At 49.8% G+C, this 22,037-nt stretch overlaps 1 protein-coding gene across 9 annotated transcripts in view; it reads left to right on the top strand.

Annotated features, from left to right (window-relative positions):
• The window catches only part of Il16 (interleukin 16), a 118,072-nt gene extending 96,700 nt beyond the window's left edge, over nucleotides 1-21,372 (top strand). For 6 of the 9 annotated variants that reach the window (XM_087188458.1, XM_021264897.2, XM_004852880.4 and 3 more), the window contains 9 exons: nucleotides 2,172-2,259; nucleotides 4,531-4,976; nucleotides 8,962-9,109; nucleotides 11,272-12,355; nucleotides 12,996-13,164; nucleotides 15,252-15,353; nucleotides 17,789-18,044; nucleotides 18,264-18,389; nucleotides 20,892-21,372. In XM_087188458.1, the coding sequence (XP_087044584.1) occupies nucleotides 2,172-2,259; nucleotides 4,531-4,976; nucleotides 8,962-9,109; nucleotides 11,272-12,355; nucleotides 12,996-13,164; nucleotides 15,252-15,353; nucleotides 17,789-18,044; nucleotides 18,264-18,389; nucleotides 20,892-21,082 (2,610 nt within the window). In that variant the 3' untranslated portion in view covers nucleotides 21,083-21,372. Of the gene's footprint in view, nucleotides 1-2,171; nucleotides 2,260-4,530; nucleotides 4,977-8,961; nucleotides 9,110-11,271; nucleotides 12,356-12,549; nucleotides 12,672-12,995; nucleotides 13,165-15,251; nucleotides 15,354-17,788; nucleotides 18,045-18,263; nucleotides 18,390-20,891 lie in introns of those variants that run through there. The other 3 variants (XR_015441780.1, XM_021264898.2, XR_015441781.1) reach the window with 3 other exon arrangements.
• Nucleotides 21,373-22,037: the final 665 nt, after the last annotated feature.

Below are 22,037 nucleotides of genomic sequence, written 5' to 3'. Positions count from 1 at the left end.
CAGTCTTATGTTATTCTTCTTTGCATCATCTAGCAGCTGCTGGATTGATTTCTCATGTTCCCTTATAATTTTGAAGCAATTTTTCTTTTCCTGGTCACTAATTGCAATCTTATCTTCTGTATCTGAAATTCTGTCCTCACATTGGCTCATTCTGCTATGTAGACTTTCAATGGAGTTTTTCATGTCCTGGAAATCTATTTCCATCTGTTTTATGGATTCCATTTGTTTCTTATGTTGGGATTCCATTATGTTCCTCAGCTCCTCTCTCGATTTATTAATCATGTCTTGCACTAGGGGCACAATTTCTCCTGTTATCTGAGAAATTATTTCTGATTTCATTTTTTTCCAGATCCCCTTTTGTTGCCAGTTCAGTGGGTCCAGGTGGTTGAGTATCAGAGTGTTCCATCTCATTTCCCTTTGGGGTTGCTGTAGGTGATCTGGAAGTCTGGTTTTGAGACTTATTTATGTGTTTTCTCATTTTGACTGGGGTGGGGGGCTGTTAGTGCCTGCACAGATTACCTCCTCTGAGCTGGGTGAGGTGGGACAGGGGCCGTGAGCAGCGGTAGGGATGGTGACCCCAAAGCCCTTTCCTGTGGGCTGGGAGCAGCAGGAGGGATGGTGGCTGGGAAGCCCCTTCCTCTGGACCAGGAGCAGTGGGATGGTGGCTCAGGAGCCCCTTCCTCTGGGTCAGGAGCAGCAGGACAGAAGGTGGCCCAAAAGCCCTTTCCTTTGGGCTTGGAGCAGCGGGAGGGATGGTGACCAAGAAGCCCCTTCCTCTGGACCAGGAACAGTGGGACTCAGTACCTTGGTCTGGTGGTCTGGTGTCCTCTGCATCTTTGTATTGTGGAATCAGGTGGCTGCCTGTCTGCAATGGGGTGACTCAGTGTCTTCCGCGCAACTCAGGACCTCGGTAGGGTGTGCACAGACCTGCCTGTCTGCAGCGAGGTGATTTGGCGTCTTCTGCGGGACTCAGGACCTCGGTAGGGCCTGATTTTAATTCTTTTGGATATATTCCCCAAAATAGAATTACTGGATCATATAGTAATTCTATTTCTAACTTTTTAAAGGAGCCTCAATACTGGTTTCCATAGGGGTGGCACCATTTACATTCCCATCAAAAGTGCACAAGGATTGTGGTTTCTCCACATCTTTTCAAGACTTGCAACTCTTTGTTTTGTTTTGTCTTTTCAGTCTAATACTCTTCCAACTGGGCTGTTTTGGCTGCCCAGTTCTGTTTTGTGTTTTGACAGTGGCCATTCTAATGGGCAAGTGTGGTTTCGTATTGTGGCTGAGATTTGCATTTCCCTAATATCAGTTGAGCACCTTTCCTCTGCTTGCTGGCCATCTGTACATCTTCTTTGGAGAAGTGTCTGTTCAAGTTCTTCACCCATGTTTAAATAGAGGGTTTTCTTCTTGTTGTTGTTGAATTATAGGAATTTAAAAAAAATGTATCCTGGATTTTGACCTTTTACACACACATAATCCGCAAGTATTCTCTGCATTGCTTCTACTCTCTCAATTGTGTCCTGTGTTGCCCAAAGGTTTTCATTATTGATGTTATCCAATTTATCTATTTTTTCCTTTGTTTCTTATAGCTTTTGTTCCAAACAATTTATTTTGTTAAACATCTTATCTCTGTACTGTAAAGTGGGCTCTATTGTTGTGACTGTTTTATGGAAGACAAAATTGAGGCATCAAAGGCTAACTAGCTGGTCTGCATGCATACCACCAGTGGGAGAGCTGCGCCTTGGGCACAAATCTTGCAGTTCTTAGACTCACACTCTTAGCTACTGCTACAACATAACTAATGACCTGTAAGGCACAACACAGACAATGTGATGGCACTGTGATGGTCATGACATTGTGGATGATGACAGTGCCAGGGCAGCATTGCCAAGAAGGGCATGGCTTGCAGAGGCAAACTGTGACACAGCACATTGTGAGGAGGAGGCTGGGGCATTGAGAGGTGCCACTTTTGGAACTCCTTCATTGACAGACTTTGGAAATTATCTGGAAAATACCAGCACCATCAATGCCTAGTGTATCTGTCAGTTATGTGCAGTGTGGGGTGGAAGGAAAGAGCCCAGAACACATAGGCATGGCTGGTAGAGCACACAGAGCTTGATGGAGGATTTCCACTGTTATTTGAGAGGCTGGTTGATATTTTCTAGGTCTCCGAACAGCAACTCAAGGAAGCTGTGACTCAGGCTATGGAGAACATCAAGTTCGGAAAGGAGAGGCACCAGTGGAGTTTGGAAGGTAAAGTGTGCTGGTAATCTTAATTATCAGCTTGATTGGATAAGACTCCTGGAGAGGTGACTAGATCACAGGGAATGGATTAATCCCCTTATGTTCATAGTTGAACATGCTTTTCAGAAGTGGGGCCCTACTGGAGGAGGTGACCACTGGAGAGTATATCTCTTGCTCTCACTCTTCCTCTATGCTCTGCTTTCTGGATACCATAAAGTGAGCAGCTTTGCTCCACCACACCCTTCTGCCATGGTATTTCTGTTTTGAGCCAGCTGATCATGGACTGAAACCTCTGAAACCATGAGCCAAAAATAAGCCTTTCCTTTCGTAATTTGCAGATGTCAGATAGTTTGTCCCAGAGACAGGAAAGCTGACCTATACATAAAGGAAAAAGTGAAGTTTGACTTGAAATGTCTTTGCCTTCTTAGAAAGCTCAGAATTTAGCCATTAAGTCCTTCTCTACCATAAGAATATGTGAAAGCAGTCATCACAGACAGGCAAGATACATAGACAGGAGTTGAAAGGTAGGAGCCCACCAGCTGAATTTGGTTCACATTTTTTCTTTGGTTGGAAAGTACAAGATTAAAGCACTTATATATGAATTGTTTTAAATCTGGTTCCCAATGGTCCCCACCACTCCCCTTATCTTCTACCAGTTTTCTTTCACACACGTTGCTCCTGTACACATTTGAGGCTGTGAACCAGCTATAAAAATAAAAGCTTGAGAAATGATAATATGTAACATATATTGAGTTTTTATAATGCCAGACTGCTAATTCATGCATAATTTTACCAAATGTCCACATCTAATTTTAAAATCCATTTTATAGGGAAAAGTAAGACCCTGAGAGGCTCCTTTACCCAAAGTCACACCAATAGTGTACAGAGGACCTAGGACAGGGATCTGACCAGCATAAGCCAAGTAATCATGAGACAGCCGTACAACAGAACAATGAGCAGCCATTTGTGCTCACATTTACAAGAACGTTCAATGAGATGGGAAAAAAAAGCAGAGAAAAAAGAGGACCTCTGATTTTATTTAACTGTGTCCTACTGTTTTACCCCATCTAAGGTGTGTGTGTATATATATATATGTATACATATATATACATATATATATATATATATATATATATATATATATACACACATATATATATGCTCAGGAAAGTTGACAGAGAAAAATCACCAAAATGTTAACAGTGACTATAGCTGGATAATCAGACCCAGGAGGATGTATACTTTCATGCCTTCCTTGCTGTGGTTGTGTTTTCTCAATTAAGGATATATTATTTTATGAGCAGGAAAAGGCAAATGAAAACTTTTTTTTCAAAGTGAATTTGAATTAAGAAAGAGCTAGGCGGACCTTTGTCCTCTCCTGTGGCTCAGATGCTCCCTGTAGGGAGCAGGGATTTGGGCAAGAGTCCAGGCCTTAGTAGGTCTCACTCTCTTGAGCTGTGACTCCAAGAAAGGGCACTTGGGAAGGTACCTTGGATAGAAGGCTCTCAGGGATGTGTAGATGCCTTCAGGATGCCAATCATGGGGCTGGAAACCAGGAAGAAGAGCTGGAGTGGGGAGGGGAGGGAGAGAGGGACTGGGGCCTTGCTTCATCTTCAGCTGGAAAGAAATGGCGACCTCTGGGGACAAGGTTCCGAGTGGCTTCCCACTTGTCCTCTTCCCACCTGTCCTCTGCTCACCTGTTCAGTTTGTGTGACACTGAACCTTGAGCAAGCCCACCAAACCTGGAGTTATGATTCTCTCTTTACTGGGGCAGACCTGGTGTTATGGGCTGTTCCCCACTCAGGAAGCTGACTGTGCTGGAGTTTAGCATCAGCGTCTTTTAGGAGGTTTCCTAAAGCACTGTGGGAAGGAGGGGAGGAAGAAATGCTGGGCAGATGGAGGGTGAAGCTGAGCTCAGCCAGCTCTTGAGCTCTGCAGCTAATGTGGCCTGTTGAAATTGGCCTGTGTTGGCAGAAATGGGTGGATCTTTACAGCCCACCCCATCAGTCACCAGGACGAGGCCACCCTCTGGCAGGTAGTGCTTTGCAGCTGAGGCATCCCTGGAGGCAGCAACCACTGGAAGCCATCTGCCATCAGTCTCCCAACCGTTGGGGCACCAAGCCCTTCCTTACTGGTGGATCTGAATAGCACATCTGTGTATCCATCACTTGTGGGCTTTGGGTTGGGATGATTTGCCCAAACCTGGGCTGAGCACAGCAGGCCGAGTCTGCCAAGCACTGCCCCATAGCTCAGCAGTCAAGGTCCCTTGTTTCATTGCAGGTATCAAGAGGCTGGAAAGCAGCTGGCATGGGCGGCCCACCATGGAGAAGGAGCGGGAGAAGACCTCAGCCCCCACATTCCACAGGGCTCAGAGGGCCATGGTCCGATCCAGTAGCGACAGCAGCTACATGTCAGGGTCACCGGGGGGCAGCCCCTGCAGTGGCAGCACTGAGCAGCAGCCCTCCTGCTCTGAAGGCAGCACACACAGCCCAGGCCCAGCCTCAGGGCTGCCCCAGGAAAACCCAGCCCTGCCCAGTGGCCTGGATGGCCACTCGCCTCTGAGGCTGAAGAAGTCCTTTGAGATACTGGTGAGAAAGCCCACATCCTCCAAGCCCAAGCCTCCACCCAGAAAATACTTCAAAAGTGACAGTGAGCCCCAGAAGAATCTGGAAGACAAGGACAACTCTTCAGGCCCTTCTGGGCAGGGCCCACCCACCTGTGGCCAGGTAAGAGGGCCTTGTCCTCCTGCACAGCACGCAGTTGTTCCTGAGCATTAGTGGTGGTGGGGCAGGGCCAAGGCCAAGTTTTCTCCTTCACGGCAGAGAGGCTGATGCTCAGGGCTGGAGGGATGATTCGCTGGGCATATAGGGTTGCAGTTGGGCAGAGTCAGAATGGAAGCCCTGGTCTTTCACACTGGCTTCTGGCTTCCTGTCTTCTTGGGTGGGAATCTGAGGTACCCTTTGCCAGGTCACTGTCACACTCAGGGAAATGGGAAAGGAGCAGAGGTCTTGAAGGGCCCCTTGTGATGGCAATAGGCAGTCTCTGCACGCCATTGTCAGGAACAGGAGAATAGTTACCTAAATAGTCACCCAAAGGAGCAGGATCTAGGTACCCTCTTTCTTAAGGAGAACCAGGTGATTGTGAGGAACTGGCCCCTGCTTCTCCCTGGTTACCTCTGCTTCCCCAGGTAGAGGTTTGGGGGAACTAGGGTCCCTAACTCAGGTCTCCTTCCAACCACTATGTGAGGTGTCTAATGGTTTGGGGCACAGTGTGCACCACTGTGCCAATCCCTCTGTCAGGCCCCCTCAGCTGCTCACAGGGAGGCAGACAGACTGGCGAGAAGCTGCTGTTATGTAAGGGTCTCATGTGCAGGCTCCATTCAGAGTCCTGCTGGGTATCCTGCCTCAGGGCTGCCTAGCAGAAGTCCGAGGGTGTGGGGCCCAGTCACACAGAGAGCTGAGGAGCTGCTCACATTCTTGCTCAGCAGCTGCTCCATGAGGTAGGTGGACGGAGGCCTCTGGAGATCACCTAGGGTAGGGTGCACTGAAGGCTGATGGGTGTCGAGAGGTACAGAACCCCAGGTAGTGGGAACAGAGCAGCTTGGGGGGAGGGCAAAGTCCATGGAGGGCAACAGGGCACAGGGGGAAGGGAGCCAGGGAACAGGCAGAATGCAGCTGGAGAGTCCTGGGCAGGTGTTCCAGTGGATTTGTCCTTCTTCCCCCTGTCCTCAGGCTCCTCATTTCCCTTTAGGCCCAAGACCTCAATCAAAGGGCAAATCTGAAATGAGCAGGCTGGGAAACCAGGATTTTTCCTTCCCCTTGGAGTCTCTGAATGGAGGAGCTATTCCCGGATGTGGATGTGGGCCTCCTGGCCAGGTGGGGCCAGAACAGGAGAAGGACTGTTCCCAGATAAGCTGGTGGGAGGAGGAAGTGAATTCTTCAGTGAAGGCCAGGCAGAGCCACCATCCACTGGGAGCCCAGTCCCAGGCAGCCACCCTCACCTTCCCACCTGCCTCTCTTCCTTCCTGTCCTCCACCTGTGGCACTGTCCCAGGACCCTGGTAGCACAAAGGCCCTTCCCTTTCCCCTCTGTTTGTCCCATGTGCCCAGCAGACCCAACTCCTATAGTCTGTCCTGCAAAGCCCAACCAGCACAGCATACTTGTACAGGGCGCTGGGGACTTGAGGAAAGGGTTACAGCACCCAGGAAACAGGAAGTGATCTGCTGGATGTCATTCCTAAAATCTCCTTGGCTGCTCCTAGGCACTTCTTAGCGGATGCTGTTCTGTGTGACCCACTGTGCTGCCTCCCTTCCTCTCCTCTTCTGCTTCCTTCTGATTTCACCCTTTCCTCTCGCCCTTGGTCCTCTGACGTCTTCTCTCCAGCATCCTGAGATCCTTCCTGAGCGGCAATGGATGTCCCTTGAATTTTCCCATCCACTGTAACTCAAGGGGACCTCACCTCTGTTATTGGGTAGTTTCTTTAGAAATGGCTCCTCAGTCGAAAGTATTCCAGGTTCTTTCTGCCTCGAACAAAGAATTGAATGAGACAAGCCAGTAACAGTGCCAAAAGTTTCTTTGAAAAGTGTGGGGTAAATGGGTATGGGAGACTCCATCTCTGCAGAGTGAACTTGGACAGAACAAAGAGAAAAAGAGGGCAAAAGCCAAAATAAAATATAGGCTGGGCCTCAGAAACGCTGTGGCTCACTCAGGCCATCAGGGAAACTCATGCACGATGGCGGCTTTCTGTGATGGCCAGTCCTTTGGTCCTTTTTATGCCATCCACATCTCCTGGGAGCTCGAGAGAAGCTCTACATATGGGGTCCTTGTGTTGCCCTGCAATCTTGTGATTGACAGGTCCCGCTCATTTCCCCAGCCAGCTTTGCCATGCCTTGTCTCCTATAACACCTCCACAACCACAATGACTTTAGGGCTATTTTCCTCAAACAAATAATAATTTCTCCCTTTTAGAAAACCGGCACCAACTATCACTTGTATTTTTTTTGTTTTTTGGTACCGGGGATCGAACTCGGGTCCTTGCGCTTGCCACTGAGCTAAATCCCTGGCCCATATCACTTGTATTTTAAAAACAACTGTGACACAGCCCTTCTGTGCTAAACCCACGTCTCCAGCCCTTTTCCTTCTTTCCCCACTCCTTCCCTCATCTACCAAGCACTGTGCCAGGAAACACTTGCCAGAAAAAAATTTGTGTAAAATCAAACTTACATCATGGGCTATTTTTAAAAACCTCCCCTGAAGAGAATGCCACATCGGATGTGCCAATTAGAAGTCAAAGTGCACTTGTGTCTATTTTGAGACTTACAGCAGCTCTGAGGAGCGTGTTTGGCATCAGATGCACTTGTCTATCAAAGTGCCAACAATCTGTGGATACGGACAGATGCCACCTTACAGTTTCCTGCTAGGTGAAAGTAAATTTCTGGTGTGATGAGAGTCTTGCAAACCATCAGGTTAAGTGTTTAAGCATCTAATGCCACAGCCAAGCCTTGGTTTTTCACAGGATGAGTTCAAGAAGCCCAGAGTCCTCCAGCTTGTTGAACCCCCAGCAATTCCCAAATGCAACCTTAAAGCTCAGTCCTATGGTAGGGAACTTGAGACACTGCAGTGACTTATGAATGGGTTTCTGACTTGTGTTGAACTTTCCTTCTCAAAGAACATTTGTTGTCATTATGGACATTACATTTCAGACCTTGGACATTTGCCATCTCTTTTTAGTCCCAAAGGATGCATGTGGTTCTCCTTCTTTCCCACCTGTTGGGAAGGAAGCATGCAGCCCAGCCATGTGCTTAGTACTGTGTCACTCTGGAGCCCTTGGAACATGGAGCTCCCAGCCCAGCCCAGCACAGTTCCCTCTTCGGACCACCAGACCTCCAGGCACCCATCTCATGATGTCTCCTTGTCACTTCTGGGATGGTGTTGTGCTTAGCTGGCCCGTTCCGAGGAACACTTTCACTCTGATTTTCTGTCCAGGAAATTCTCATTCTGTAGGAACGAGACAGAGGCCCTTCTCTGGTGAAGCTGGGTGAAGCTCCAGGACAGAGCTGGTGCTTTCAGCACCTCACTCATGCTGGGTGTCCAGTGAAAGTTCTGCTTGCTTACCTGGTGCCTGGTCCAGCTTCTCCTGGGCTGTTTAAGGAAGGACCCTGAGGCTGCATCCCACTCAGTGGGGAATACAGTTCTACAGTGAAGAGATGGCATCCCAGGTGCTACAGAGGGGAGACCACGCTAGGCTCCAGTGATGTCACGCTTTGCAGCCTGCTTACTAAGGGTCTAATCCTGAGAGACAATGGAGAAAGCAATCCGTAGGTGTGTTCCTACCTTAACTCAAGGACACTCAAGGACACTACCTCTGCCACGAGGACTCTATGAGGCTCCGTGCCCTCCTGGATGGGGGTCAGTGGCCATTATGTGCTTATAAATAAAGAAGCAACAGTGCCTCCACAGCCCAAGACTCTTGTCTTTCTCACAAAGACCTGGGGTGGACACCAGGCTGCTGGAAGTTGAGGGACGTGTTGGGTGCCTGGGAGGTGCCTTGACCACGCTGGGAAGGGAATGACCCTCTCCACCTGGCTGCTGATGACTTTTCCAAGGAAAGTGGCTTCATAGCTGCTCTCCAGCCCTCTTCAAAGTGCGCCTTGCCTTCTCACAGCTGGAGGCTACCGTTTTGACACAGTCTTGCTTCCTGTTTACACCACAGGAAGGCAGCGAGCTACTGCCACCGCCACTGCCACCGGAAGACACCACGGGGAGAGCCCCCCGCACTGTCGCTGGCTGCTCAGGACCTGGAGTCAGTCCACAGGCCCTGTCTTCCTCAGAGGGCCAGCCAGGGAGGAGAGTCAGCCCAGGTGAGTGTGCACGGAGGTCTTCCTGAAGGCAGGGCCTCATGGAGAGAGCTCTGCTGAGGCAGTGAGTTTGCCTTCTGCAGCCGGTGGGTTGGGTGGAGGAAGCCTCCTGGTTGGATTGTGAGGGCAGGGTTGAAATGCTGGCCAATCCAGTGGTCAGGAGGAGGCTAGGGCCTTGGGAAGAGGTCAAAGACACAGGGCCGGTGGGCAGCCCCTGGTGGGTGCCAGCTGCATGCAGTACTTCCAAGTCAGAACATAGAGTAGGGAAAGCATAAGTGCTGTTTTGTTGGTGGCCACCTCTCCCATGAGGTGGGCAGGAAGGTTGTGTCCACATGGTACTCCTGGCAGTGCTGAGATGTGACCTGAGTACTTTGAGCACAGGATTATAGGATTTTGAGGCAGGAAATCCTGGATCTATGCCTTATTCTCTATGATTCTGGGCAGCTTGCCTTTAAAGCGTTCCCTCACTTAGTGTCAAGATGTAGATCATATAGAATTCTAACATGTGATTTAATTCAGCTACATACATGAAATGCTTATTTGGTAGGCTCTGTGTATGGTGCTGTAAGGAGAATGAGACAGATTGGTTCCTGCAACGAGAAGCTCCCTGTATGGCAAAGAAATAAATATGTAGGCTACAAGCCATATGTCTGTTTGAGAAACACTACAGGAAATCACACAAGAGCTCCTGGAGAGCTAAGGGACATCGGAAATGGGCAGATTCAACACATCTCACCAAGCCAGTACCTGCCACTTGCTTCCCTTAGTCATCCCAGTCGAGGAACAGCCAGAGAACACCTTGGTCCCCACCTGGCTTGCAAAGAGCTTGTCTGTGGGATCTTTGACTTGGATTCTCAGCACCGTGACCCCTTGCAGCTGAGCAATTTATCAGTGCAGAAGCAGGCAGAGAGGGCTGGACTCACTGGCTGAAGTCCTAGAGTCTGCAGTGCCCACCCAGGGCTCCGGGGCATGCAGAGCTTCACCCTCTATCAGAAAGTTTCATCACGGTTTGCCTCCTTGGCACTGAGACAGGGCAGGAGTGACCAGTGCTTTTAATCTAGGTTGCATTCCAGCATCAAGCTCTCCCACTCCCCAACACACAGTCAAAATGCAAAGCTCTTACCAGACAAAGGCGAGTTCTTGGAATGTGGCAGGGCCACACATCCACTTGGTTTCTTGGCTTCCAGGGCTCTGAGGTAGACCTCAGCCAACTCTAGAAATGAATCAAGGGGAAAGACTTCTCTATCTGGCAGACTGGATGCCAGGTCAATGCTGGCTTCTGAAAAAGACAATGCTGCACTATCCCTAGGGTGAAGGGCAAGCCTGAGGTCCTGTCCCATGGGGACTCATGGCATCCCCAAAGCTCAGGATGCATCCCGAATTTCAGTCTTATCTCACCAGAACCTAGGGGTGGACCTTCAGATTCTAATGCATAGCCAAGGTTGAGAATCAGTGTCACCAAGCTTTCTCTACCTGGAAATTTTTAAGCTCTTTAGATGGGCAAAATCCTCTTTGTAGAGCAAGTTGATCCATGACCTGAATGTAGACAGACTAGTAAACTCATAGGACTGCAGAGACAGGCAGATGGGTCAATGTGGGAGCCACTGACTGGGTGGGAGAGAGCAGAGAGCTGGGTTGGCTGCAGCTCCCTCTACAGGCAGGTGCGGTCACCTTGCCTCACAAGGACATGGCAGTCCAAACCAAATATGGTGGCATCTGTGAGCTTTGGCTTAAAGATTTAAAAGGTAAGAGAATTGTTTGGCTTTTATATGTTATATGAGCTATGTGGGAGGCTACTTCAGGCATGAGTGGGCAGTCAGGGGACATGGGGTCTTCTCCTGCCTCTGCCATCAGAATGCCTACCCTTCTTGAATGCTGCAGTCCTCCAGTGTAAAATGCCTGAGGTTGGACCAGAAATTTCCTGGAAACACCTCCCATGCTGGAGCACCAGATGCTGGAATTTAGCATCCCCCTGGGTCTCTCATCCTATGAGGTGACCCTTCAGTCAGATGACACCACCAGACTGTACCCATCTCAGTGTCCCCGCTTCTGCTCATCTCCTCTTTCAGAGTTCTCCTTGCGGTTCAACTTTAAAACTAGAATTTAGGAAGAAAAATTGCCATGAGGTGGAATGCATAAGCCCAGGCTTTGTTTTCACTCCCCAGTGACACCAGGATCCCCCATAAAACCCCGGCTGCTGAAGAGGCAGGCTCGGATGAACTGTAGCTTTGACACCACTGCTGAAGACCCCTGGGTTAGAATTTCTGATTGCATCAAAAACTTATTCAGCCCCATCATGAGTGACAGCCAGGGCCACATGCCACTGCAGCCCAGCGTCAGCCTGGGTGAAGATGGCACACAGAGTCACCCGGATGGGAGTCCGCCCAGGCTGGATACTGCCAATGGTGCACCCAGAGTTTACAAGTCAGCCGACAACAGCTCTGTGAAAAAGGGGCCCCCTGTGGCCCCCAAGCCGGCTTGGTTTCGTCAGAGCTTGAAAGGTCTGAGGACTCGAGCTGCAGACCTGAGATGGCTTCCTGACTCAGGCTCATCCACCCAGCCAACCCCTGCTCCCAGAGAGTCCCCTGGGCCACTCCCCCGGGCCACCTCCTCCATCAAGCAGAGAATCAGCTCCTTTGAAACCTTTGGCTCCTCTCAGCTACCCAATAGAGGAGTCCAGAGACTGAGCCTCCAATCCTCCTCTGGGGAGGCCCCCAAGCCTCCCGGGAAGCAAGAGGGAGGCCGGGCTTCTGGCCTTTTGGTTCGAGGGGCTCAGATTTCTGCTGAGCACAGGCAGCCAGGGCAGGAGCTGGTGTCCCCAAGTTTCCCTGCGGCCTCAGAGGCCGATGCCATGGGTGTGGTTACATCCCCTCCCACAAGGCAGCAACCTGCTCTGAAAACTGTCTCCACTGCCCCTGACCCTCTCACGGGGGTGCTGGGCACACAGAGGGAGGACACTGCGGGCCGCATCCTCAAGATGCCCAGCCAGCGAGCACGGAGCTTCCCCCTGACCCGGACCCAGTCCTGCGAGGCGAGGCTGCTGGACGAGAAGACCAGCAAGCTCTACTCCATCAGCAGCCACGTGTCCTCAGCTGTCATGAAGTCCCTGCTGTGCCTCCCCTCTTGCATCTCCGGCAGCCAGCCAGCCTGCAACCCCAAGGAAGGGGCCACTCCAAAGCCACTGCCCAGTGAAGACTCTGCCGCAGGTAGCTCTGAGTCTATGCCCTTGGACACCGGGTTCTCGCTCAAGTGAGTTCCATCAGGGTTCTGCCATGCTCTCTTCTTGCTTTGGCTTTCATAGTCCTTTTCTAATCCTTTGTATCACTTTAAGAATTTCTTAGATGTACTCGCTAACAGATTGTTCCTCCTCTCCTTGTGTGTGTGTGTGTGTGTGTTTGTGTTTGTGCATGCATGTGAGCTACATCTCTGCCTGCCACATTAAGAAGTTTCCACCACACCTCTCATCAGGAGGGATGGGAGGTGGGGACACAGGACTGCACCCTGACAAGTTTTCCACAGAGATTTCCACAGGGGGTCAGGACATCTGGATCCTACTCCCACTCAGGTATTGACTTGCTGACCTCATGCACGTTCCTCCCATGCTCAGCCTCAGTTTCCCTTCTGGCTGAAAATAAAGTGTGGACGAGTTCTGCTTCACAGGGTTGGGGCTGGCAGAGGTGCTTTGTGGCTCCTGTGGCAGGGCTGGGCTTTGCTCTTAAATCAGTGTAGCTCTCCGTCTGGTAGTTTTTATGTATTGTTCTTATGATACTGCTGAGAAATAGATTTCGTGCATCAAATAATAGAATGGCCATGCCTGGAATTATGCAATAAGCTTTATGTAATAAAGAGTAGCTCTTATTAATACTATTATTCATGTTCCCTCTGGAAGTCTTTCAGAGCTGAGAGAATACACAGAAGGTCTTGCTGAGCCCAAGGAAGCCGAGGATGGGGACCACGGCTCTTCTCAGTCTGGCCAGTCAGTCATCTCCCTGCTGAGCTCAGAAGAGCTGGAAAAACTCATCGAGGAAGTGAGAGTTCTGGATGAAGCAACCTTGAAGGTAGATTCCTCTGTGAGCTCACAGAGCGGCAGGGCTACTGGGGGCTGGCTCTGTGGTCACCAGAGGTTTCAGAGGAGCTAGAGATAGGGAGCAACTCAAAAAGCCCCAAGCCTGGAGGCTCAAGAAGGCAGCTCCCAGGGCTGCCCACACACCTGGGCTCTTTGTGCTACAGTGACTTTTCATTTGAAGGGCGCTTTTCTGCATAGGGAATCCTTCCAATACACTGATTTCTTGCATCTTTTTGTCCATTTTTAAATGAGAAAGATGAGGCTGAAGTTCCTTTGAGCCTAGGTGTTCTGTATCCAAGTTCAAGCTCAAAATGCTGTGCCCATGTCCCAGGGGCTGCCTGGCAGCACAATGCCTATGGTCAACAGCGTGGCTGGCAAGAGCTCTCACCCCGAGCTTTTGTTATTTCCACCATGAACTTACGAGTGCCCCATGCTCCAGACACATCATCCTGAAGCCCCACTTCCCACATGCTTTCTGAGAACTGCCCAAGGCTGTGTAGGCAGAAGTGGCAGGGGGAGTTGGGGCTAGCAGTCAGATGTGGGTGGGCTGCCCAGGGTCCACACACAGCTCCTGTGGGCACAGGAATAATCCAGACTGGGATGAAAAGACAGGGAGAGCTTTCTTTTCTATATGATGAGGCATGATAGCTATACAGTGGTACCTTGGTTCACGAACCTAATTTGTTCCATGATTCTGGAAAAGATGGCCACGTTTGTGTTTGTGTGGGAAAGATGGCCACAGTGATATTTGTCACCTGATGAAGAGTTTTCAAACAAAAACAAAATTTTGCCAATTACCTTTGTTTATGAACCAAAAGCTTTTGTGAACCAAGGTACCACTGCAGTTCCAATGCCAAAGGTAGGTTACATCTGATGGACACGAGATGCCCCAAGCCATGGTTCCCCTGAGTCTCACTCATCACCTGTATGGGAAGCATTGTTCTTTGAAGCCCAATTCAGCACAAATGAAATAAGGGAAGGTAAAGCATACGGAACAGTAAGAGCTGTCCCTTCTTGGGCGTTACTGGACCAGGACTTCCCTTCCACTGTGCCAGAGCTCCAGCCAGATGACCTGGGACACATGGGCTAGAGCTAGGCCAGAAGGTACCTTCAACCCGAATCATTTCTGAGTCCTCAACTCGAAGGACCACAGAGCCAGTTGCAAGTGAATTCTGATAGAACTTTATTCCCTAGAGGCCAAGTGAAAAACTGGTGGCCCAGGGTCCAGGCAGCCCCACAAACATATCTATTTAGTCTCTCTTTTGTTGTAAATTACGAAGTTCTAGATTATAAAACCTAAACCCAAACCTGGACTTCTGACTCTTCTTTAGAGGGATGGTCTGGTAGCCTTGTTGTGCATTTCCCTGCAGCCGCTGACTTTCTGACAGGAGATGTGTTCTCTGACTCTACAGCTCCTGTCACTCACATCCACCATTTTTCTCACTAAGTGACTTGCTTGGAGGAGCTGGAGCTTGAGACCCAGCTACAGGCCTTGAACATGGAAGGAGTTGTCCTGAATGCATGTCCAGCCTGGGAAGTGCTGTGTGTGCCTGCATGTGTGTACATGTGTGCATACGTGTGTGTTCACATGCACACTGGAATGAGATGTGATCTGCACCCTCTCACTGCTGCCACTGTACCCACGGAAGAGAAGGGAGGAAGAGGGAGCAGTCAACTCCTGCAAAACAGCACTAACCCCTGGGCTTTGTGACCTAGCGTCCCATAGCAAGCTGGGTCCTGCAGTGACGTGGCCGAGCTGTGGTGTCCAGCACGCTGGGGTTCTACCTGATGTGGGCCCTTAGCCCAGCCTATGTGAATGTGGGTGTGCATGGGTGAGCAAGAAAGAAACAGTGCTACTTTAGGTACAGTTGCTTCCTTCTGAGCTTCCTGTCACCTCTGAAAGTACAGTTCTCCCTTCACAGATGATGAAACTGAAACTAGATCTGTGGAGGTGGCAGGACTTGGAGCCTGCCCTGGCTGGTATTTGATACAGCAGAGCAGCCTGATGCTGAAAGAGTCATTAAATTGCTCATGCTGGCAGCAATAAAGTGGTTCTTAATGTGTATGTTTCACCCACAGCAGCTGGACAGTATCCATGTCACCATCTTGCACAAGGAGGAAGGTGCAGGCCTTGGGTTCAGCTTGGCAGGAGGGGCGGACCTAGAAAACAAGCTGATTACGGTGAGTGACCCTGTGAGGCAGAGCCAGAGGAGATGGCTCTGGGGACAGACCTGCTGGAAAGGGCCTTGTATTGGGAAGCAGAGGGATGCACAATGCCACGCCAATGGGCAGGCGGTCAGGACAGGATCTTAAAGGAGAGCCACCAAGATCTATGTGACCTTTATTCAGCCCTCAGCTGAGTGATCCTCACTTAAACAAAGAAGGTCTCTGTGAGCCAGAACAGCCTCTGTACACCAGAAAAAGCTGAATCACCTGTACAGCTCCATGCATGCATGTGTGCGTGCATGTGTGTGTGTGTGTGTGTGTGTGTGACTCCATTTCCCACTAGAACATCTGAATCAGCATTTGTAAGGCTGAAGCCCCATGTCGGTGTTTTTGAAGGTGATGTTTTAGAAATTGAAAATGGTCACTAAGATTCAGATGGAATGATGTCTGACCACAGGGTCTTTTTGGAGGGCCGTATGACCTGGGCATAGTATGTGGCACACAGGCCTGGAGAGAAAGGAGCTCAGGGAGCCAGAGGCCTGTGATGCACGTGGCCTCCGAGGTTTGCCCACCTGGATAGTGAGCACTGATGTTCACTGGACAGCTGCGGGGCTGAGCATCCGGATGGTTGGCCAAGTGCAGTGAGACCCTGGCTGGAGGGAAGGGCAGCGATAGTACTTGTGCACAGACCCCACACCAGGTCTTGTGGCCCAGCCCTGTCCACACAGGACCTACAAGAGTCTGGGGCTGCACATCTTTTCCAGCGCAACCTGGTCAGTGCTGGCTGCCTTCCTCCCCCTGCCTCAGCCCACCTGGGCCTGGCCCACTTGGTCTCTGGCCCTGTGTCATCTGGGACCAGGCTGATCCCAGCTGCTCTTTCTCCCCACACTGAGTGCACTGCTGTCACCCCTCGGCTGTGTCTCAGGAAACCTTTCGTGTAGGCAATGCAGCCCCCTTTGGGTCTCCCAACCCAGCTGAAAACAATCCTCCAGCTCACAGCACCGCTCAGCATTAAGCAGACCACAACTCCTTGCAGCAGTGACTTGCCCTGTTCCTGCTGGTTCCCTCAGTTCTGTGTGAACAGCAACTCCCTTGATGTCTTTACAAGTTCTCTACCACTAAAGAGCACGTAAAGTATGTGTGATTCCTGCTACTCAGCACATAGCTATTACAAAAGATTCCTGAGGGTGTAGGTCACTTTCTGTTTGACAAGAAGAAAAGACAGCGTGCCTGTGGGAACAGCAGTGTGGGTGTTTCCCTCTGTGCTTGAATAGTGATTCCTGACCACCTCGCTTGGCTGGCCAACCCTGTGACACTGCAGCTACTCAAAAGCCAGGAGGAACTGGTGCACATTGGCTGAGCATATGTGCAAACACTTCCTCTTTCTCCTTCTGTGTTTGAGCTATTCTCATCCTTTTCAGACTCATTAAAAGGGAACCAACACACAGCACTGCCAACAACCAAGCACTGTGCTGGGCCTTCAGTGACCTATTGTCTAAATTAATCTTTCTCACATCTTGGGATAAGGAATTATAGCATTTATGATTCTTTTTGAGATTCCCTGGCATTTCTGCTTCATGCTTAGGTCATACAGCTGGGGATTCTAATGACGTCTGACCATACAATAGATTTTTTAAAAATTACCAAGACCATGTAGAGAAACACATCATAAATGTAAAACAATGATGGTTCATGAGTGGTCATTCACCCCTCTTAATCACAAAGGTACAGTCATATCATTTAAGAGGCCAAGCCAAGGATGTGAATTTTTAAATCTCCCAGATCTTGTAGAAAGGGACCAAGAGGGTGGCCGGAGCTAAAGAATCAGAATTTCCAGGAGAATACTTTAAAAATGTCTAGACTGTCTAGGATAGGCTACCTTAAATGCATCCTGGAGAAGATGGCACTGGAACATTTCTCTTTGGCAAACAGATCAGCTGTGGCCCACTGTCAGGAACACTGTATTCTATGCCTGGTGTTAGAGATCTGAGATGCACATTTGCATTGCAAAATTTCTAACGTCCTTAAAGAACAGACACTCTCAAGGCTTGTGTTTAACACAGTGTCCTCCAAGTTTTTTGATCTTAGAAACCTTTTCACACACACCATCAAAATCTGTGCTTCAGGGCTGTGGCTGAGGAAATGCTGACAGAAAGCAGGTCAGGCCAGAGCTCTCCCCTGAATGTTAGTAAGGACTGCAGGGACACAGCTGCTGGAAGGATGCTGAGGGTTTATCCTGCCATTACTCTTGGGGATCCCCATTCTGGGCAGAGAAGGAAGGAAAGCTGGTCCTGTTGCACCAGCCTTGATCTAGGACAGGACCAGTCTGTCTTCTTTAGCCTAAAAATCCTCCAGGGTTGGCTGACTAGCTGGTTCAGATCCTCCTTCCTCAGCAGTGTGGACCCTGGGTGGATGCTTCCCAGGGTTCTGACTTCCTGTGGCTCTCACAGGTTCACAGAGTGTTTCCAAATGGGCTGGCCTCTCAGGAAGGGACGATTCAGAGGGGCAATGAGGTCCTTTCCATCAACGGCAAGTCCCTCAAAGGGGCCACGCACAGTGATGCCCTGGCCATCCTCCGCCAAGCTCGGGACCCAAGACAAGCTGTGATTGTCACACGGCGGACGCTGGAGGCCACACCTGACCTGAACTTCTCCACCGACCCTGCAGCATCGGCTTCAGCAGCCAGTGACGTTTCTGTGGACTCGAGTAAGTTGTGCCAGCTCAGTGGAAGCCCGGAGGGCCACATGGTCTTGACAAATAGAGCCAGTGCTGGTGGGGCTATTCAGCAACATGTGGTCCCAATAGCACTTGGCCTGCTTCTGAGATGTATGTGGGTGGAGATGGAGTGTGCTGGGCTGGAGCACCAGCCATAGCCTCTGTGGCAGAAGTGAAGGGGTCTCTGATACCGCCCCTGTGTTTCCTTAGCTGCAGTGGCCACGGTCTGCCCAGTGACACTGGAGAAGACATCTGCAGGGCTGGGCTTCAGCCTGGAAGGAGGGAAGGGCTCCTTGCACGGAGACAAGCCTCTCACAGTCAACAGAATTTTCAAAGGTGTGGAGTGGTCTGCTGTTTGCGCTATTCCCGGTTGTAGGCATGGAGCCAGGCCTCAAAGGGTTCGAGCTCCTTTGGGGCCTCCTGGCTTTTCAGTGCCCCATGTCCTCTTGAGAGCCATGTCTTTGGGAGTCAGTTTTACTTTTTTAACCTGTTCTCTTTTGCTCAGACATTCCCTTAGCCCCTCTGTGATAGTGGGTCCTCCTAAGCTACCGAGGCTGGTTTGGTTCCACTGGGCAGGGCCAGGATCTGGTGTGGCAGGTGAGGTACCAGCCCAAGGTACCAGTCAAGGGAGCACCACATGCACAGTCATCAAGATCTATATAGTTCCCTTGCATTGATTTTTAAGAATCAAAATTAATTTTTAAAATCCACGATGAACAAAACATCAAAGTCTTAAAGAGAGTCAGAGTCTGGGGTTACACTTCTACAACTCAGCCTCCCCGGTCTGTCTCTATTGCTGAACTTTTCCAAAGTTTGATATTTTCTTCATCATGGATTGGGATGCAAGTCAGTCTGACACTGGGGTCACCTGGATTTGGATTTTCCTGTGGAAATCATGAGTGACCACCCCTGACTCCTTCCTGTCTCTCAAGCTGGAAGCCTATGGGTCGGAGAACTACAGAGCAATGGGCTGGGAGAGAGAGCCCTGGACAGGGGGTCCGGCAGCCTGGCTGTGTCCCAGTTCTGCCTCTAACTTGCTAGGGACCACTCCCTTCTGGGCCATTGGCTCCTTGACCATAAAAAGAAGTAGACAGGGTGGGTGGTTGTCTGAGGCTCCTAGGATGGGACCCTAAGGGCCTCTGCCTACACGGGTCCACCACCGGTTGGCTGTTAGGGTAAGCTGTGTGGCAGCTGTGGAAATCCAGAGGGCAGACCTAAGGGTATGTGGGGTTCCTTCAGAGTCCGTGTTAACCCTAATTCTTTTTTTTTTTTTCCTTTCTTAAATTCTTTTATTGGTACATTTTAGGTATACAATACATTTACGTTCATCATTGGGTGCCTGTACCTGTACATGATGTATCTTGGTTCTTACTTTTTTCCCCATTACCTGTGCGCCCTTCATCCCCTCCACCCCTCCCTACCTACATAGATTTTTGCCTCCATTTTTTTTTTCTCATAGTTTTTCCTTTCCCTTCTTCCCTTTCCCCTCCCCCTCCCACCACCTGTACACCTTTGGACCTTTTCTTATTTCAAATTATCAATTATTCATTTTAATCATTTTAACCCTTGTTTACACTATCAGTTTCTCACACTAGAGATACTGTTCGGTATTTACACGTGTGTGTCCTATTTATTTCACTTAAGAGTATGGCCTCAATATGCATCCATTTAGCTATACATGACTCTAGTTTCTCGTTCTTTATGGCTGAGTAGTACTCCATTTTATTAAAAAAACCACACCTTCTTTATCCAGTTTCCCGTTGATGGGCACTTGGGCTGTTTCCAAGCTTTAGCTATTACAAACTGTGCCACTATAAACATGGGTGCACATATATCACTGTGATATGATTCTTTTCATTCTTTGGGGAAGATACCCAGGAGGGGAATAGCTGGGTCAAAAGGGACCTCTAGCCCTAGTTCTTTGAGGTATATCCATACTGATTTCCACAGTGTTAACCCTAATTCTGAGGAAGATATTTTTAACCTCAAAGTTGAGCCTGGGGTCCAAGATCAGGGGACTTGGTTCTAATATTAGTTCTGCCACCATAGTGCATGGCCCTCGGCCAGTCTCTCTCCATCCTGGCCATTTGGTCACCCAGGGCTGAGTCGGAAAGTCCAGATTCAAACCCACACCTTCCCATCACGTAGCTCTGAAGCACTGAGGCAGTTACTAGTCTCTGGACTCTTCCCTGTGAGAATACAAACTGTACATACTTCATCGTACATTGCTGTCAAAAATACAGAACATGTGCACCACACCTGTTGTAGTAACTGCCAACAGACTTAGCTATGTTTTCATTAAAATCATTATTATGTTCTATTCATATTCATTCTTTGTAAGATCGTGGTGTCAAATGGATGGGAGGTTTCCTTTCAATATAAACAGTAAAAAATTAGGACTGTTTCCACATGCAACTTGGAAAGACTGTGTTCTTTCTACATAAATAGGTCTTCTTCAGGAGACCCATGAAGAATGCTTCTCCCCAGTGTCCTTCCCACCCCACCCAGTGCCAATGATCCCCAAAGAAGGGGAGGCCAAGGGAATAGGGCATGGGTACTGGCTCTGTATTCCCCACAGCTTAGAGGACAGTTTCCCAGTCTTTCAAGCTAGAACATGAAATCTCCTCTCTCTGGGGTAGCATAGACCACAGCGAGCAGAAGCCTGGTGTCCATGCAGTCCTGAGTATGAGGGGGCTCATTCTAGAACCACCAAGCTCCCATGGGATGGGGTGCTACCTTCTTCCCAGCTGTCCTGGCTCCTCAGAGACCAAAGGGAGAGGGTAACTTTTCTCATTCCTGAAAACTGCTGACCCACAGTCATCTTCTTCCTAATTTCAGGGGCAGCCTCAGAACAGAGCGAGACAGTCCAGCCTGGAGATGAAATCCTGCAACTGGCTGGCACTTCTGTGCAGGGCCTCACGAGATTTGAAGCTTGGAATGTCATCAAGGCTCTTCCCGATGGGCCTGTCACGATTGTCCTCAAAAGGAGGAGTCTTCAGGCCAAGGAGACCTCAGCTGCCGAGGCCTAGGTAGGGAGGGCGCCAACACAGAAGCCAAGCTAAGCCAAGGGCATGTAGCCTCTGTAACACTGGTCCTCAGGGTCTCTGCTGCCCACCCCACTTGGCCTGGGGGAAGCCCAGGGTGTGTCCTGCTGCTGCTGTTCTAGTCTAGACCTTCTGGGACACCACCCATAAGAAGGTTGTCCCAAAGTGAGGACAGGGTTACACTGGGGTGGCTGATATAAACTGTAGACTGTATATAGAGCTTAGTGATGATGTTATGGTGCCATAATAAAATGCAAATATTGCTATCTAACAAATCCATGTCCTTTTCTGCCATTTCCTACAAGTACTGTAATCACATCATAGCTCACCTGCAGCAGCAACTTCATTTTTCTCGTGAGTCTGCAGTGTGGCAAGGCTTGGTGGATGGCTCATCTCTGTGCCACTTGACCCCAGCTGGAACCATGCTAAGGCTGGGGGCAGGAGCCATGTGAAGGACCATTTCCTCTCAAGTGGGAGTGGTTGGGCTGGCGACTGGGAACTCAGCCTTCCATTGGAACCTGGGTTAGAGCCAGGCCAGACCTGCCAGGCTTGGGGGGGAGAGGAAATGTTGCCTGGGTTGTTTGTGAAAAACACAGTCTGTCACATAAAACACTGGCAAACCTATTTCTATTTGGGTTGGAGAAGTGATCATAGGCTGGTGCCAGGTGATGGAGTGAGCTGAGGTGGGCAAGGGAAACTCCAAGTGTGTACAGGTGTGTCAGGATGGACCAGCTTCATGAGTGTGAAGAATTGTCCCATGCAGCCACTGCATGCTGTGTACTGTGCAGTGTTAAATGGGTAACTTGGTGGTCACAGCAGCTCCGACAGCATGTGGCTCTGTGCCGGTGTACTGACTCCCACAGAAATGCAGGGATAATGCATGATTTGTGCAGCTGGGGAGTAATCAGGTAGAGACTGAGTCCTTCCTCCTGTCACTGGT

This window comes from Heterocephalus glaber, unplaced genomic scaffold, assembly GCF_053883595.1.
Source record: "Heterocephalus glaber isolate CG9 unplaced genomic scaffold, H.glaber_assembly_v1.0 deba00001531, whole genome shotgun sequence".
In the NCBI taxonomy this organism is placed as follows: domain Eukaryota; kingdom Metazoa; phylum Chordata; class Mammalia; order Rodentia; family Bathyergidae; genus Heterocephalus; species Heterocephalus glaber.
This window is presented reverse-complemented; position numbering and strand designations above follow the sequence as displayed.